Here is a 19,019-nt window from a genome sequence, read left to right on the forward strand (position 1 = left end):
AAAGTACATGCAGGTGCAGTGTGAATTTTGTATTGAGAGCAGATTTTTATCCATAATTTTTTTTTTAATCAGGAAAAGCTATTTTTAAAAAGAATGCTTCTAAGCCTGTGTGTGACTGAGCTAAATATGAATGGAATTTCAGAAGGTAAAGGTGACTAATAGAAATGCTGGAGATTTGGGCGGCAGAGGTGGTGCAGAAAGTACAGTAATCTTACAAAGAAAAAAATTATTAGACAGGCTGAACTGTTTTGAAAGGTACAAAAATGAGAAAATTCTAAGTCCGTGATGATTTCCATTTTCCTTATTGCAATGTGGTGTGCCTAAAGTTTTTAAGTTAATTTTTTATTATCACAGTCAGAGGACAGCACAAGACTCAGAACTGAGACTGTGATAACTTTTTTAAGAATATGTCTATATATCAATTTTGTTCCACAGAATCGAAAAAAGGATGATACTGTATCTGGTAACATGAAGGAATTAGAGAGCACCCGTAAAGAAAATAATTTGAAACAAAATAATGAAAGTCCTGGAGAAGAAATAGCACAACTAAAACATGATGGAGAACAAGAACATAATTCAGGTTTTATGAAAGAGGTACTAAACTATCCTGTAGCCAGTCTTGCAGTAGAAAAATATTTTGAGCCACAGACAGCAGAGTATGGGAAATTGAGCCAGTTCCTTTTGGTTGAAAGATTAAGATATCATTTTGGATATAACAAATATTCTATAGAGAAGTGCAAAATTGAATCAGATCTGTCTATAGTTGGGAAATTGAATTTTCTTGTAGATAGTCTTCCTAAATTTCATTTTACTTAACTTCATCTGTTACTATCTTGATTGATTGGAAAATTACAAAATTATGGTCTTTACTTCTTTGGAAACAAAAACAGTACTAATGTATCTTTAAATAATAATCATTGATCTGTTCATTGCTTAGAATGTCCCAGTGTCGTTTTTCACAATCATTTAATACACCTGACTTTTTTGTTCGGTTGTCTTTAGTGCAGCAAATAGTTTATAGGAAGCAGAATAAAGCTGACACAACAATTTATACATGGAAGTAGGCAGTAACTGTAGTTTGTGCTATTTGGTCATTGGATTAATTTCTGTCTTGAAATAGTCTCAAACTCACTTGGCAGTGAGTTACCTTGGTGTTTCTGGTACTATAGTGCCCTGAACACTCAGCAAAAGCAGACCGACTGTGAAGAACAGATTACTGGAGTGATTTCTACATAATAATATCCTACTTATAGTTGAATATTTTTTTTCCTCACTCATTTTTCCTTTTGTTTTGCTATTTTAGATTTTGCTTTTTTAAACATATGTCTGATGGAGAATGGTATAAAATCAAATAATTAACATCCGTTGTTATTCTTTAAAGACACTCTGTATGGAGAGTCTGTTGTTTTGTTAATTATGCAAATCTTTTAAAGGAAAATTATGTGATACACTTATATTGGTTATATCTATCTTATCAGACCTTTAAGAGCAGTGTTCAGGCTCATCAGCAATATATTCCAGTAGCTGGAATCTCTGTTGGCATTGTGAAGAGAAGGGATAGCATGAAAAAATAGGCAGGCTGCAATCCAAAGAGTTCAGATAACTTCTGGAAGTTATTAAGCCAAGCCCTGCCCATTGGCTCTGGTATAAGTTTCAGGATAACTCTATTAACCTGAATGGAATTGATAAAAATTTCTTAAGTTATGTAATTCTGAGTTACTAAGTATACATGATGGCAAAATTTGTCTGTTAATAAAACTGTTTCCTGAAACTGTATTTCTTACCTAACACTTAGTATGTGTTACAGCTTTTTGTTTCATGATTTCGATTTTTTTATAGCTGACAAAAACTGATGATCTTTTATCAGATGCACATGTTGTATCTGACTCAAAAGACGTGAGTAATGAAGAGAAAGCAGAAAAGGAAAAGAAAAATAAATTGGAAGAAACACATGATGGTGATATAAGGTAAAAATAAAACAAGATGTTCAGAGGCAATTCTAAACTTACACATTGTACTTATTAGCTGAACGGACGAAGCAACTAATGAAATACTGTCATAAATACTTATAAGGTATATTTATATGTTTTTGAGTGGTTTACATATAGAGAAATCTAGTAAGAAACCTAACCACTGTGGGGGTTCAGTAAGAGGTGATGAGTTGGTGGGAGGAGCAATGTTTATTTTCAAGTATTGCCCCAGTTATAAACAGAATATGTTCATAATCCTTGCTTTGGGATACAAAATGTATTTAGTAATGTCAGTTCAAGCTTTGTATCCGTTTATTATGAAAGCTTCAGCCAGGGCTTCCATAGCAAGCTCTTTACCACTGATATTTAGGAAAACATCACGTTCAGGAGCAGACTGAACAGCTTATTCTATATGGAGATATATATGCTTTAATGTTTTCTTCACTATTTTGGAGTATTGCAGAATTAGAGGAATATTGTGTCTTGGGTATTCCTCTTTAAGGATTCATAACTTTATTGTAAGTTATGTAGACCCTAAGTGAGGTCTTACATTAGGTCATAACTTACAGCACCCTTCAGCAAAATAGATATCACGCAGAAGGAAACTGCATGAGTATGTAGAGGAAAGGAATTCAGTATCCAGTGCCTTTTTTTTTAAGTCTTAACTTTACAAGGTAGAAGGGTTTCAAAATACGTGCTTAATTTATATTACACAAACTTGAAAGTTGCAACTTTTTTCTATTAACAGAAAAAAATTGAATTGTAACTCCTATGCTTAGTGGTTAGCACCTGAAATTAAGTTAGAGTGAGTTCTAAACGCTGTGCTTTTTTTAACCAGCTTGCAGAGTGTGACCACAGTTACAAACCACAAACCCAAAACCAGCTCAGAAGAAAGTGAAGTAGTTAGTGTTCAAGAACAAGGAGGAATTATTTCTTCATTTGAATTAGCAGCACAGTCTTCAAAAGGAAATCAAGCAACAGCAGGTATGGAAAAGAGTCTGACTGAAGCATAGCTTATATAGTACATATGTAAAACTCTTTTATTTTGGCCATGTCTTTTGATGCTCTGAAATCCTTGTGAATTGAAAGTGCTGAGCTAGTCTAGATGTCAAGTGTATGGTTTTATAACATAGAGAAAAATAGTTTCCCAGTGGACAGCTACAGAAATTCCATATTTCTGAGATTTTAATGTAGATCTTATGCTTGCATTTAATTCAGGGACTTAAATAACTATTGCTAGAAATGGAGTCATACTATAGTTGTTGCTTGGAGCAAATCCTTCCCTATTCATCTTGTAGAACAACATCTCAATCCCGGATATGTATAGATTATTTACTCTTACCTCCTTGCTGATGGATGGCCTCAGGTATGCCCAAGACTGAGGGATCCTTGAGAGTTTCAAATGTATCTAGTAGATTTTTGAACTAGCAAGTGAAAGACCCCAGTTTGGTCATGTTTTCAGGAGTAAGAAAAGATGAAGAAACAAAAACCACTAGCTGACTGGTGGTGTACTACTTTGCAAGAAGAAAAGGCTGGAGTAAAGCAAAATTGTTTGCAAAGAGAAAGAAGGAGGGGGGAGTGTGTAGGGGAGGAGGAAGGAAGAAGATAGAATTTAAGACATTATTAGGATATTTGGTGATGGGAATAGCTAAGTAAGCCAAGTGGTTCAATTTATGGATATAAAAGGTGACCTGGACCTTTGTAGTGCAGTCAGCAATCCTTTCTGTGACTTGATAATCAAAACCAGAACTTGTAAATACATATTATAGCGCTCAGCAGAATAAAAAATGCTTAGTTAATCTGAGCTGGGGTATAAAGCTGGGTCTGGGCGTATGCCGACTAGTTAGATTTTACTTTTTTTTTCTTTCTCTCTCTTTGCAACATACATAACACATCAGCATTCATGTGTCTGTTGTTTGTTCCTTAGGTGTACTACTTGTCATTTATAGGCCTGAGCAATGATCTTTCTTACGAACAGCTATGCTCTCCCCTGAACTCGTGCTCGTTGTGCTGATCAGATTTTAAGTCTTGACTTATGTAACTTTCATTTGGTTCTGCTTATATTTATTATGGCTTGAAATCATGCCTTCTGTAACTTGTATTCTTATTTGTCTTGCTGTATGACTCGCAGTGAAAAGTTTGCCTTCTTCACCAGAATCGTCATTGTCACCAGCTCCATCTACCCAGGGACAGCTCACAGAAGGATCACATTTCATGTGTGTATAGTTACAGAGAAGTACGTCTTTTTTTCCCACCCCTTCTGCCATTTTCCTAATATTTTTCTAAGGATATGTATTCTAGTTACTTTTCCGAGAAACATCTGTAGACAATACTTGGCAAGACAAAGTTGTCTGCAATGGTGAATATAAACTAACCAGAACACAAAACAAATACATGTATTGATTTGCTTGCAAGTAATTTATTCTCTATCCACATACAAAGAGAAAGGACTAATTGGCTTATCAAGCACATTCTCCACAACTGGCAAGATAATAGCCCTTTGAATTACATGAGACCTAAGCCGTTACAAAACGGATACCCAGTTAAGGTATGAGCATCAGTGCTCAGATGCAAATGAATCTTGATGCTTCAGTTGTGGTAACAGGCAACTAGAGCTAGATCTCTTAGTGATGCGTAGGAGGGAATGGTCTAATGGCCCAAAGAGTCTGTGCCTTAAGACGCAGATGACTGAGGCATGACAAAGAGGAAGGGAAAAAATGAGGGTGGAAGAAATGTAGCAATTACAAAACTTTTTTTTTTTTTTCCTTTCTATGGAGATAGCCCCACAGACCTTCTCTTCCCTTGTTATAGTAGGTGATGTCTTCTAGGAATCAAGTCAGAAAGCATGAGTTAGGCTATATGTACATGCTCCTGCCTGTAGTGTTACGTACTTAATGAATGGAAATATAAGTAAGCATATTTGCTTATACAAGTGTTTAAAGAAATTAATAGGATGCCAATGTGAATGCGTCAGCACTTTACCAGCAATTAAATCAATCCACATTTCTTTGTTGTCAGGAAGTACCTGTTTAAATAAGCTTTCTACTAAAAGAATGGACTTTGTTTCAATAGTAATGTTAAATGCCATAGCTAATGTAACTTAAGAAAACTTTAAAATCAAGAAAACATTAAAATTGAGAGGTTTTCAGTCATTTAGCATGAGGAGATCTGAAAATGCCTTTTTTGTTTGTTTACTGTCCCAGTCCATATTGCCAAGCTTTAATCTTAGCAAAATAAGACTTATTCATCACAGACACCTTTGTTGCATGAACTACGTCCAGAAGACTATTTATAATCTTTAAAAAAAAAAAAAAAAGGAAATTTTCATCTTTTTCTGCTTTTGAGAGAGTGGAAAATGCACGCCTCACATTCAGTACTGACACCTGTGTTGCTGGCTTCTGGATGGATGTGGTCTGTCATGATTAGATTTAGCCTGGACTTTTGTACTTTTATTGAAGTTTTATTAGAGAACTATTTAAAAAAGATGAGTGGGACTAATCAGTTTTTCTGGAAATACTGATTTCTGTCAATGCTTTTCAGTTTCACTGTATAAATACACATGTATTTATCATGCATCTTCTTTTTAAATAAGACAAGCATTACCCCCTCAACTCAGTTTCAGGTCAGTAGTGAAACTGAAACTGCACTGCTGAATTCTGTCCGTAACTACAGCACGCCTCTCTTGAAAGGGGAAGCAACCTTTAGCTTCACCGGAAATTTTTTTACCAATTGCATTAAGTTGCTTTCAGCTCTTGTCATCAGCTCCAGTGATCAGATCAGCAAATTCATTTTTTTTAAGTATTTATGCTAAATGTGAGATTAGTGAAAGTGAAGCACTTGTATAGCGATCTGCTTTGTAAGTTGATGCCCAAGCCTTGACATCCCACAGCATGGTGTATCCTCCTAAGTAATACTATAGCTGTAACTTTTCCGTGTTAAATACGATTTTACAAATAGGCCTTAATTGCTTATGATAAAATGGAGCATCTGGGGTGGCACTTGTAAAACTAATGCTCTGCTTACACATGCCTCGCTATAATGAAGCAAGGATTCCAGAACTGAAAGTACACCCCTTTTGGCTGTTTAGTATTTGAATTGAGTTGGAAAAAGTATCCAGCTATGTGCATATACATTCCACGCTTCTTTGCTGCACTTAATGCCTCCGTTGGTTGTTTCCTAGGAGCTCCAAAACAAATTCATGCCATGAGCTGGGCCTAGTATAGGTAGGAGATGTCTAAAGCACGGTCTGCTTGCCTGCGGTATTTACTGCCCCTTGCCTTCTGGGGCTGCCGTTCCGGTGTTCCAGTGTTTTGCGCTTTGTTGAAAGACGGGGCTTTTAACGTGCGAGAACTCAGTGCCTCTCAGGTGCAAGAAATCCTATGTGGCAGAGGGAACTTCAGAGCTGTGGGATCAGCCCTGTTCATATGTAACCAAATTTTTCAGGCAGCATCTGGAAAATGTATGGTAGATTTCAGAGACTAATGAAGTAATACCTAGATTTGGCTTTTACGGTCAATTAGTAAAATGATACTCTTGGCACGGTGCCAGGGGAATGTGGCATAGGAAATTGGTGGCACAGGGTATTGTAGGACTAAGGAGAAACCCATTAACACAAAGCTACTTTCTTTGTCACGGCTCTTGCTTTGCAGAGACAAATCTGGACGTGTACCACTAGCATTGTTATGTTTTAAGCATTACATTTACACTGAGTAATGGAGGGATAATGAAATTTTATACAGCACCTGGATCCAAAGCTCAGAAACATTTTTACTAACGAACCGTTAAAAGCTATTTGTAAAAGTCCTTTCAGCAATTACCAAAATGCAGCGAGCTGTGGGTGGAGCACTTGAACTTCAGAACACCTTACAGCCACGCTGCCATTACGGTGCAGCAGCTGAATAATACTGCATCCCTCTTCAAACTGTGCCTGTCACTTGTAAGAGCAATGAGGGTCTTTGCTATTATTACCAGTTTCATATGAAGAACATTTGGAGAAGGCAGTGTACAACAGGATGAAACTCTCAGAATAAACAGGCTTTCATACGAAGGGTAAATCTGAAAAAAGCTTGCTTTTGCTTCTTGCTGTAAAAGTATCTTGACAGCAGTATTATTCATCAGGAAAATCGATTTTGGAAACAACTGATTTCTAAAATACTTCATGTTCTACACCACTGGTAACTACTGCTAGGGTGAGGTCAGAAATTCCTTGCTGTGTTTAATCCCAGGAGTTGCTTTATACAATATTCTGTTGTTGCTAAAATAGAGTAACTTAATCTATGTCTGTCTTTCAGCACTAATGGCTTCTGTTGAAACAATTCATGGCTGAGATGTATGGACCTGACCTATGAAAAGATGAGAAGATATTGTACAGTATATTTTAAATCTATGAAATTCATAGTTCTGATGCTTTTGGCCACAGAGCATCATTTTATCACTTCCTGGAAAATGTTTATTCCAAGAGAGCTTTAAATGGCCCACATGTACACTCGACAACCTTCAGATTGTTCTCCTGATACCAGCTTGCTGCTATGATTTCTGTGCACATAAAATAAAGGCTCTTTTTCATGTGCAGCCTACAGTCAGAACTTTGATATTCTCCAGAATTTAATGTTCTTTTAATTATGGATCCTATAAGTTTACTTTTTTGCTTGTTTTAGATGCATAACTTGGTTAATTTTACATATCACCACTAAACCTTGTTTTACACTTTTTAAACACTACAATTTATTGGTTTAACATTTTATTTGTAAAATTTTTATATATATATGCATATAGATATATTTAAAATGTGCCATTTTTATTATTGCTTAGTAAAATATGTCCTGTTTCTGCTGTAATTATTTCTTGGTCAGGTTGCAATGTCAGCAGTTACTGCCACACTTCTGTCAACATACACATTAATGTTAGTGGTTACTTTTTCTTAAATAAAATGGAGTGTAGGTATTTTGAGGTACTGGGCTTTTCCTTCGTTGGGTTAGGGTGTGTACAGCAATAAGCAGGTTTTCAATCCAGTACTTAGTTTGTGTACAAATGTAATTATGTTCATTGTGTATATATTATACAATGAGCACATACGATGTAAGTATAAGAAGCCACTTATTATTGTTCAAATACAAATGTTCATATCTCATTTCTTTTATATCATATTAAATAAATGTTGATGTTCTTAAGGACTTGTATGGTTAGTATTTCTTCCAGCAAACAGATGTCACACTGTGTTCCACCTTTTGCTGTGGGGAATGCAACGATTCTTATCTCATTGGCGACATCACCTGTCAACCAGAGTAGCAGTGACAGACTCTTCAGAGATTCCAGTCTTCCTCTATGGGAAAGAATAAGGCTGCAAGACAGAACAAAAAGACAACCTGAGACTGAGACGCAAGAAATGCAGGTTCGGCTCCTGACTCTCCCAGACTTGTATCGTGATGTTGGAATAATCACTTAGTCATTCTGTGCCTCCGTTCCCTGCCTGTTTACTTGAGAGGTAATAGCCTGTCTTGCTGGGGCGTGGTGAGTAGTAATTCAATATTTGCAAACGTTGAATGCCACGCTCAGTGGGGTTAAGGAGAGAAGTATGATCATTCCTTGAGGCTTTGACATCTGCAAAGCATCTTCCAGAAATGGAAAGAAAACCTGAAATAATTTGTCAAGTGTCATCGTACTACAGACGTTACTAGCTTCGCTATTCCATCTCACACAGCTGTCTGAATTTGCCTGAGACAAAAGAGGTTTAGAGAAGAATGATGAAAAATGGAAAGATTGAAGGGAAAGCTTTTGAATCTAGGATGTAAAGCTAAGAAATCTTTTAAAGGTTCAGGCAGCTGCTGTGTGCCTCAGTGCATGTGTGTGCCATAAGCGGTAAGGCAAGTTTCATAAGAAGATGACTGCCAGCTCCTGTTGTGCTTTTTCATCATACAAATCATATCCTGTTCAAGTTAATATTGCTGTACTAGAGACTGTATAATTCATTGTGCTTTTCCATAGAGGAGTGCCTGAGATTGACACACAGTTTGAAATTAACTCTTTGTCATTGCCCCCCTAAGTAGGAGTTTGTGTTCGTTGTAATCTTCTGCCACTCCCAGCTCTGCCGCCAGTTCTTCCTGGGGCTCTTTGCCACAAAGACACGGAGTACGCTGTCTGTCTACCTGTCGTTTTGCCATTTTCTTTGAAAAGTGAAGAAATAGGAAGCAGAATTTAGCAGCAGAGCACGGAGGGTCATAGTGAAAGAGATGGCTGAAGGAAAGAGGCTGAATCATGATGCAGGCAGACAGCATCCAGACGAAAGTTTGGCCAAATAGCCCTCCTTTTTTTTGGAACAGTAGCCCCAAATTAGCACATCCTCCCATCCAAAACACAGAGCGAACAAGAGGACCGTGATTTTTATTGCTCAACCATCTGAGGTTTAAGTTCAGTGGCATCACTGGAACACCTGGGGCAAAGCAAACACGACACACCCTGTTCTCTCCCTAACCCTTCGAGAAAGCGCAGTTCAGCTGTCGACCGTTGCAGTCTCTTTCCGTCCTTGCTGCCAAGAAAAGAATTGCAACCAATAAAGGAAAGAATGACTAAGTGGTTTTTGGACATTTATAGATTTTGTCTGTGTTTAAAGCAGTTGTCAGTTTGGTGTATCTGCGAAGTACATGCAGTTTATACTGAAGCTGGGGGAGGGTGGGAGAATTAGCACGTTTTTGCTGGTATAACCGTTGGCAAGGCCAGCGAACGTCAGTGATGCGGGAATGTATTAATGCTCATAGGCTGTAGTTTCACTTCCAGTGGGCACTTGCAGCAAAGACTTGCAGTTTCATTGGGTGCTCTATTTGTTTGTGTCTTATGGAAAAAAATGTACGGCTTTGTGTTACCACAGAGCATCTACTGTCTCTTACCTCATCGGAGTAACTCATCCCAGCGATCATACGCCTGAGACACAGAAATCTCAGAATACGGATATTGTCAGCCTTCAAACATCTACTTTAAGTTTGTATCTAGGATATTTTTATATTTCTGACTGATTGCTTTATTGGCTATTGCACTGACACTTGTATATATGGAACATGTGCTTTTTTTCAAAAGCAAGAGTCCTTAGGAATAATGCAACACATTCTCTACAGATGTTCATGCTTTTCAGAACCAATTACATCTATTTTTGTCTTTTGTTCACCATTTGCATTGTTCCAAGACTACTAGAGAATGTGATTCTTTTAAGTCCCTTAATAAAGTGACATTACTCAAAAAGTTATAGTTGGTGTCTTGGCAGTTTTTGTATGTTGTGGACTGGCTCAAAGAGAAAGACCTCAGCAGGCAGTTGAAACCTAAACCTTGTTTATATTATTACTGAGGGGGGAAAAAGTGGTCTTCAGTTCATATTTCCTCATAAATATATCTGTCATAAAATGAATCCAATAAGGTTCTATTTTCAGGAAATCAGAAAAATTTTCAACAGTTCATTTCTATCTAAGTCACTTTAATTGGACAGTCTGGGAAAGAATTATTACCTACGCTATTGGATCCACTAGAGGTAGTAACCAGGAGTACGTACATGAAAAACATTAATAGATTACACTGTTAGTAATAGATCTACTAAATTCTCTAGTACTTGGACTGGTGGCTTAAATTGTATCCTGGTTGACTAAAGCAGCAGAGTGGAAGATCTTTAATCAGTGGTGGTGCTGGATAACTCTTAACCCAAACTTCTCATTATATTGTAACAAGAAAGTGGGGGGTTTTCTTTTCTAATAAAACAAACCATAAATAGTACTCGTTCAGATCTCAGAAGTGGGCCATCATGTCTTTTCTTTTCTTTTGTCCCTGTGATCCTGGATTTTCCTATACTTATTTTCTTAAGTTATTCTAGGGTAGTTTAATCTTATTTCAGTTTGAATCCTCAGTTAAAATGTTATTTTCCATCCTTTGGAAAGTTGACATTTAAATGGCCAATGAACAAATTGCCTATACCTGGCATTAATAACATATCTGAAACGACTTAAACTTTTTTAAGGATGCACGTGAAGATAACAAAGCAACATCTGGCCTTCATTTCTTCTAAAGAACATTATATATACTTGCTGTTATATCCTCGGAGCTGTTTAGCTTGTCCATATGGGAACACTGAAGAAGCTGCTACAAAATAAAATGGGATATACTGGTGACTGAAAGCAAACGTCTGGCCCAAAATGAAGGCTAAAAGCAGCTGCTTTCTGAACTTGACACACACAACTTGTTACCCAGCTGTTCCAGATGTGTCAGTATTCAAATGTTCCTTGTGGAATGAAGTTTTTAGTATTTTTATTGTGATGTTTCTTCATTCTGTCGTATGCCAAAGAAAATGTTTTTAAGGTCTGTCTAAATATTATCTAGCTGCTGTTGTGAAACTGCAAGCAACTCCTCATTGTAGCTATGGGTAAGTAACATCACCGCGGTGGTTGCTGATTGCCTCACGCGGCAGCCTTGCTATGGATGTGTTTAAGAACGCTTCTTGAGGCTGGGTTAGGTTCTGTTTGGAATAAAAGAAAAAGCTGTGAGCAAATGGTGCCGTTTCCAGTGGACTGCTGTAGAGTATAGCAGGACAAAACCAGATGTGATCTCATTAACTTCTTTATTGCTGAAACCAAACCTAAAATAAGGAATTAATTTTTTGTCAAATTCTATCCAGATCTCTGCTCTATGGCACAGGAATACTTCAAAGAATTTCAGACTAAAAATGGAAACACCCTCTTCCTCTTTTGAAGGTGAAATGAGTACTGGTTAAAAAAAAAAAAAAAAAAAAAAGCAGACCCCGCAGGTTTAACTTTATACGTAGAAGCAGTAAGACTTACTGACAGCCTAGAGGTTTGGTCAACGAAAACTGTCAGAAAAATACCTGATCCGCATCTGTTGTCATGCGGTAGTTTTCCTGAATCCCAGGGCAGTGACTGGCACTGTCCAGACTCTCTTCTGCAACTTCAAATCCACTCCAGCCCAATGTATAAAATATTCTGCATTCCTTGTATGGAGAAAAAATGCCTCATGCATACAACGGCTCGCTGTCCCTACGTAAGCAGCTGAATCCCGGCCACCAGCTTCTTGCTTGAAATCACAAAACCCTGCAGGTCCTTAGCATCTTGAAAGATCAAGCTCAATGCATATCATGTGAGGCACCCAAGATTTCCAAGTAACTTGCATATGAATCTCCCTTATTTTCAGCAGTAGATTCTATTTGGAAGAAAAAAGATTTTTTTGTTTCAAAGTACTAGTCACCTTGCTAGAAATCAAATAATTAGTAGGTACAAACAAATACATAAGCATTTGAGAAAGTTGTCATTAATTGACAAGAGTACATTTCAAAGCGATTGAAGAAAAAGCTGCAAAATTCAGCAACTCTCAACTCATAAAAATCACCTCTTCACAATATTAATTTCTGCTGAGTCTTGACACTGATTACACGTGTAGTCGACTGCTCTGTATTGTGCAGCTTTGTTCTTGGTAAAATCCCAAGTCAGCAAAAATGCGGAGGCTGTTTCAGATGTTTTAGCTTTAAAGATGAATGATTTTTATTTTTAATATTCTCATGCTCATCCACCAGTCTTGGAAACAGCCGTTAGTGGCTATTGCATTTATTCCTTTTATATGCTGAAATGGTCATATCTAGAGAGAGAGAGAAAAACAACAACTGAACTTTCCGATTAATGTTTTCTCATGTTTGTGACTGCTGCTATTCCACGTTTGATTTCGGGCTGCCTGGAGACAGTCTCGGAGAGTTTACACGGCAAGAGCTGGTACTGCCCAGAAGCCAGCTTGTGTGTGAGTGCGGACTTGCCGAAGGCGTCGTTTCGTGAGCTAGGAGATGGCCTGGAAACCAGGGATTGTTTGATCTGAGGCACCTTTGAATAACATTTCTGGCTGTTTTCTTAGCCTCTGCCAATATACCTATAACATTTTGTAACTACTGTTTCTAGTATATTGTGCCTACAAATATTTTTAATAAAGACAAAGTGCCTGGATAATGTGTGAGATCCTGATCGCTATTTACAAGGTAGCAGTTACTAATTAGAGAAGCAGCCTCTCAGCCACTTAGGAGATTGTGTTAGTGAAGAGGAATTGGTTAATACTCAAATGAATTGCAACATTGGGAAAACCATGCGTGCTTATATAATCTCATTTTTTGGAAGAGGGGGGGATAACTACTCTGAACTCTCAGCATTTTATTTTAAAACTTTTATTCCGTGATCTTAAAGCTATTCCATTCTCTGTGATCAGCTAAATATAACCTAGCTGAGCTCCTCTTCATTTCCATTATCCAGAATTTAGGACAAGGAAGAACAGAGGTCATGACATTTTGATCATTTTTGCCTCATTAAAATCTTGTGGACCCCAAGGAGCACGGTTAGGTCATGTTTGTAAAAGATAGGAGTCTAAAGCTTTGCTTTGAGCCATGCCTATTTCAGAGAAGTGCTCTGCATGAATTACCATACATCTTCCCCTGTCTGTCTGGTTCCAGACTAGGGCACTTCAGTTATTTCACCTTTGAACAGAATCCCTAACTTTTACAACGTTTTCAGGCAATTAATCATAGGCGGTCTGTGAAGTCTAAGATCACTTTACAGCTGATGGCTCTAAACTATTAGGAAGATGACTGCGTACAAGAGTGAATCCCAGTTAAAGCCCAAGCACTCCAGGCTTTCTAGGCGATTCCCAAACGCTTGGATATTGTAACTGCGTCTTTGTGTGAATGCAGCAAACCGGCTTTCTATTCAGTTGATCAGACGGCCGCCTCCAACAACCATTGAGGAGCTGTTGATTTTAAAGATGCCCAGCAAGCTGGATTTGTGTTTTGAAAAGCGCTGCTAGCATTCAATATTCCTGCAATAGGAGGCTTTCCTTCCCACAGCCCTCCCTTTTCCCTGCAGCTGTCAGTAGGCAGAGGCTCACTGGCTTGTGCTGTGAAAAGCGTTGTTACCTGTTGGCCTGGATGCACAAGCAGCCAATCTAAGCTTCCTTCCAGCATCTGGGCGGGGGAGATAAGTTGTGCTAACAGGGGAAGCAGAAGATGAAGGGCACATACGTTACCAGTCCAAGTTCAAGTGCTCACCCGGAAGGACCCTGGGAGAGCGAAGTTAGCCTCGCTGCAGCTGCCGCCGCTGCTGTCCCACTTTAGCTTTCCTCCTTTTTCCTCTCTGCCTGTGCTTTTGTCCGCGTGGCGTGGCTGCCATTGTAGAGTAGTTTTAAGGGATGAAAGCAAATGATTGCTGATGGGTGACATGATAGTGCTTTAAATGGGAATGCAGCTTGGTTCCAATACCAAGCAATATAGTAATGCGGACAAAGCAAGTGGCGGCAGCACAATAGGCTTAGAGTGATCGCCATAACCGTGAGTGACTGACAAAAGAAACTGTGATATACAAATACCAATACGTGCTTCAAAAAGCCCCTGATGTTAAAACGCCCAGAACTGCCGAAGATCCTGTGGTCTGGGAAGCTGGGTAACTTGCAAGCTGTCCAGATGCGGCGCAGACTGCAGCTGACCTGTCATCTTAGTAATATTTAGTATCCCGTTCTCTTCTGACTTTCTGGGAATCCGGGTGCTGAGCACGCGCAGGAAATCAGGGATTACAAACTTGTCTGAACTTTTCTCTGCCAGAGATTAACATGCGGATGCAGCAGCCTGTATGTAAATGATGTTATCTGAGCTGGTTTTATGCATGTGTTTCCAGGATAAGAAAGGAGATTATTTCATTGTGTGAACTAATTACCTGTGAAAAAAAAATTAGAGCCTTTGTAATGTTAATACCAGGCTGGTTTTTTTATTAACCTTCATACTCAATGATCCGGTGTTGTATGTTTATTGTGTATTTTCCAGATGTGAAGGACTTGAGCCTTTAACCTAAATGGGAGAAGTTCTTGATGTGACTTTGCATAAATAGGTTTCTTTGCAAGGTTGTAGCCACATCTCAGAGCCTTCCTCTGCCCGTAAAGTGGGGTTGCTTCACCAACCATAAAGACAAAGTGTCTTTTAAGTGTCATGGTGTTGCTGCTTAATCATGCACAGGAACAATTAAAGATAAAAAATGGACAATCATATCAAACGGGAACTACAGGACAAATTACTGCAAAACAGAGAAAGTATGTTCTTGGCCTAATCTGGAGTCGCATACAACCAGGGCAACAGAGTTCGTGTTCATATGGCAGACCTGAGCCCAGATGGGAACAGCCCTTTTGGCTTCAGGTGGACAGCTTCTATGCTTAAAAGTTAAATGCGCTCATACTGCAAACGTTGTGATATGAGAGAGAATCTGTGCGAGAGTCTGATCTCTTGTGGTTACTACATCCCAGCTGAAATTCAGTGTGTTGCTTATTAATACTATAATTAGATAAGGGAGGAGGGGAGTAACTCTCAAATATTTCACGTTTTAGTATTTGTATAGCTTTTAAACCAGCATTTATTTTGTCATACTTTGTTAAGCATGATATAAACTGGGTTGTTGAGGTTTGCATGTATATTTTACTGTAGAGCATAAGCCGATGATAACACGTTGCACGTAGTGGAAATGAATATACATGCAATATGCCAAAGGAAGTTGCCACAGTACAGTGCAGGTGGTGGACTGAGCTCACCTAGTGCAATAAAAGAAAGTTCCAAAATCTGACTCTTTTAGTATGAAAAAGACCTCCAAAATGCATGCTAGTATAACAAAACTGAAAGAGAAGTGGTTCGTGGCCATTTGTCCAGCACTTAATTTATGTGAAAATAATCAAGGATGGTGGGGGCAATATTTGTTTTCTGTAAAGTCCATTTTAAACTGGCTGCTTTGCTACCTCGTTACATGGAACTTGTGGTTGTGAAACTGGGAAGGGAACGTGGCTGAGGAACATTTGTCTAAGATCAGTCCTCAAGGTAGCAGGGAGCACAGAAACCGTGGCCTGAAGTGGTGCCGAAGGATTTTCCTTGGAAGAAACAAGGCAGAAGTAGGTCATCGCTTTCTACAGAGCTGACACCTTAACACTTTTCAGTGCCTGAGTTACACTTCTAGAACACATGCCTCTCTGTTGTACCTCTCATGCACTAGCACAACCTAAATCAAACAGTTTTCTCTACTTAGAGTCCCCAGTTTTATGTGAATACATGTAGTCATGAATTGTTCTAAGATGCACCACATTTAAAATTAGATGTTTTTCACCTTGCCCTAAAGTGTTATACTAATGTTTCCTGTCTTTTCCAGGCTTTAAATGACTGGATCCACTTTTCACCAAGATGAAGCATATACTTAGCATTGCCAAACCGAGCCAGAAATTCAACCGTAAAGGTGATGGTTCTGATAAATTATCTAGTTAAATGTAATATAAAGCCAAACTGCTGCCATTTGTCCTGATAGTGGGCCTCTATAGCAACAGCTTGCCAAGAAGCTATAGTGCCGCATTTTCCTACTATATTTTAGGTAGTATAGTAGGTTGTTTTGGGGCACTGAACTGCACAGGAAAACTACTGGACAGTATTTGTTTCTTGAACACAGTTTAAATGTGTCACTAGGCAAAAATCATTAAGCACATAATAAATGTTCATCTTCACTGAAAAAAGAACTTCTAAAAGACTGAATAGAGTCAAAAGCATTATGTGATTAAAAACTAGGCCCACCTCTATTGAGAACACTCCACGTGCATGTATAACAACAGCTTTCACTGGAAGGCTTCAAAGACAGACGACTACACCTCAAAGCAATCCTGGGAAAGAGACTCTATTATGCACACCCTAACCATGGTTAAATTGCTGCATAACGAAATGATAAAACGGTTTCCCCACTCCTATACAGTCAGCTGCTTTGGAGAGTCTGTGAGCAACTGAGCTGGGAATAGACTTCAGGAGAGGGGAATCGCTGCTTTGCCTGTTAGAAGACATGCAGCGCATCTGTAGGGCACATCATTGGGGCATTAAGCTAATTTAGGATTTAGGTCTCCCAATTCTGCAACGTATTCCAGGCTTCCTGAGAGAGGGACCCTCTGAACTATTTAAATTCTGAATTATGGAAGGGTCACGGTGCAAGTTAGCCTCTCCTGAGTCCCCACCTCCTAGCAGCCATCCTCCATAGGCCAATAATATCAGGATTTGCTATGAGCTCCTCAAAACCCCTCAGTTTCCCAGCTGTCAGGCTGAGTTTGGCATTCTGGCCCACTGAGGTCAACAGGAATTTTGCAATCAATACCAGAGAGGCCAAAGTTTCAGACAAGGCTTGTAGAGTTCATCTGAGAGCACGCATCTCTGATCATTTAATTTGCAATAAAGGTGGCTGTCGCAAGATTGGGTGTAAAGCACTCAATCTCCATTTCTGTTCCATTAGTGATAATCAGCAGGAGCATAATACAAGTTTCAAAATATTCATGTTTATATTTCCCAGTGCTTCAAATAAACAGTATTGGAACCCGATCAACAGGTGTATAGTCAAAAAGACCTTACTTTCTCCTTTCTTCTTTACATTATGAGGATCTCAGCCACGCAGCAACCACTTTCAGTCATTTTGGTAAAATAAAAGCTTCACTGTGAATGGAATAGTCCCATCAGTCCCCCAAAACTGGGGCTTATGGTGATGACAGTGGAGCAGTTGGCATGGACAGCAGGTTGCCTAACTGCAGCGTGAAGGACAATGCATTTACTTGAAATGGAATGGCCAGAGTTGACCAGATAAGAACCCGCCATTGTCAAGAGTATGACCCCAAGCAGCTGATATTGCCACAGAAATCCTCTCAGCCTCTTGCCCCAGAGCTGCCAGGGAAACATCACAGCATACAGACATGCTGGCCCATAGCACTGAGATAACAGGGATGGCAGCTGTTACGTCGATGGAGTTGGATTGCAGAATGTGCTGGTATTTGTACAAGTGTTCTACAGGTTGCTGCTGCCTTCTACATGGCACTTCTGTTGCCAGGGAGGGGCAAAAGGGAGTACAGGAAGGCTAGGTGCTGCCCCTGTTAAACCAGATAGATGAACAGAAGTGGTGTGGGGTACTGAAGGGGGGGTGGGGGGGGTGGGGGTGGCAGGAGAGTCCATTTTTGCCAGATTGCAACTATATTCCAGCTTCAGAGGGCGAGAGTGGGGAAGTTTGCAGAGTAAAACCAGGGAGATTTGACAAGCAGGCATTCCCCTGGCTCGGTTGGCAGTATGCAGACAGGCAGCATAGTTCCTTTGGCACAGAATTGTTGCAGCGAGCTGATGAAGATCTTTTCAGTCCCTGGGCTTCCCAGTGCTGTCATGACAACAGCTACTTTCTCGGTCCTGCTGAAACCCCTTTTCACATTCAGTGAATGCCATGCAGAGAAAAGTAGGTTGTTCTCAACAATCTCCCTCTCTCTCTCAGATTTGATTGAGAATAGGGAGGGACGCTGTACTTCTATGGACTTGGTTTATTTTCCATGAGCATGATGGATCCTTGATGTTACAGGGAAGGTTTGAAGAGTTATGAATTGGAAACATCATTTTAATAGCTCAGAAGACAAATACACTATCCGTAATAAATATTTGCCGTTAGTGGCAAATGACAATAAAGTCATCCTGCTGGTTTTGTAATTGTTAAATTAGTTTTGATTACTTTGAGTATGACTTCTGCTGTTCAGTGGATACCATAATAATGGAAGGGCTAGTTTCTGGATGCAAATCTGAGCTTTCCTGAAAGTCAGGTGTTTGCTCATGCTCAAGCCTACCAAATAATAATTTCTATTTAAATACATTAATCTCTATATCTCTGTATATCTCTGGCTGTTTGATAAACATTCCATGACCTGCATTTTTCTTGTAATCTAAGTAGAGCAGTGGGGAGAGAAGAGGAATCATCCAGCTGTTAAGGTTTTGGGAAATCTGGACTTTGACACCTTCTCCATGACAGTATCTTGCCCAAGGCTGACCAGACTGTGTGATAAATGCTTCTCTTAAGGATAACCTCTCTCCCTTAACTCTCTAGCATGCCAAGATCTGGCAAGCGTGGAAAATATGTGATCTTAGTTACTTGTCACTTTTTATCTCACAGGATTTAGCAGGACCCTAAATTTGTCATACTTGCTATCATGGGAATTCTGACTGCAGTCATTAGT

The 19,019-nt window shown here is 39.1% G+C and overlaps 1 protein-coding gene across 10 annotated transcripts in view; it reads left to right on the forward strand.

The window, feature by feature from the left end:
* Positions 1 to 8,140, forward strand: part of PLEKHA5 (pleckstrin homology domain containing A5) — a 173,778-nt gene extending 165,638 nt beyond the window's left edge. For all 10 annotated transcript variants that reach the window (XM_087765098.1, XM_087765100.1, XM_087765105.1 and 7 more), the window contains 5 exons: positions 436 to 594; positions 1,840 to 1,967; positions 2,809 to 2,954; positions 4,102 to 4,206; positions 7,262 to 8,140. In XM_087765098.1, the coding sequence (XP_087621224.1) occupies positions 436 to 594; positions 1,840 to 1,967; positions 2,809 to 2,954; positions 4,102 to 4,196 (528 nt within the window). In that variant the 3' untranslated portion in view covers positions 4,197 to 4,206; positions 7,262 to 8,140. The remainder of the gene's footprint in view (positions 1 to 435; positions 595 to 1,839; positions 1,968 to 2,808; positions 2,955 to 4,101; positions 4,207 to 7,261) is intronic.
* The last annotated feature ends 10,879 nt before the right edge of the window (positions 8,141 to 19,019 follow it).

Source organism: Nipponia nippon, unplaced genomic scaffold (assembly GCF_047370975.1).
Source record: "Nipponia nippon isolate SJK-2023a ecotype South Korea unplaced genomic scaffold, ASM4737097v1 scaffold_3, whole genome shotgun sequence".
In the NCBI taxonomy this organism is placed as follows: domain Eukaryota; kingdom Metazoa; phylum Chordata; class Aves; order Pelecaniformes; family Threskiornithidae; genus Nipponia; species Nipponia nippon.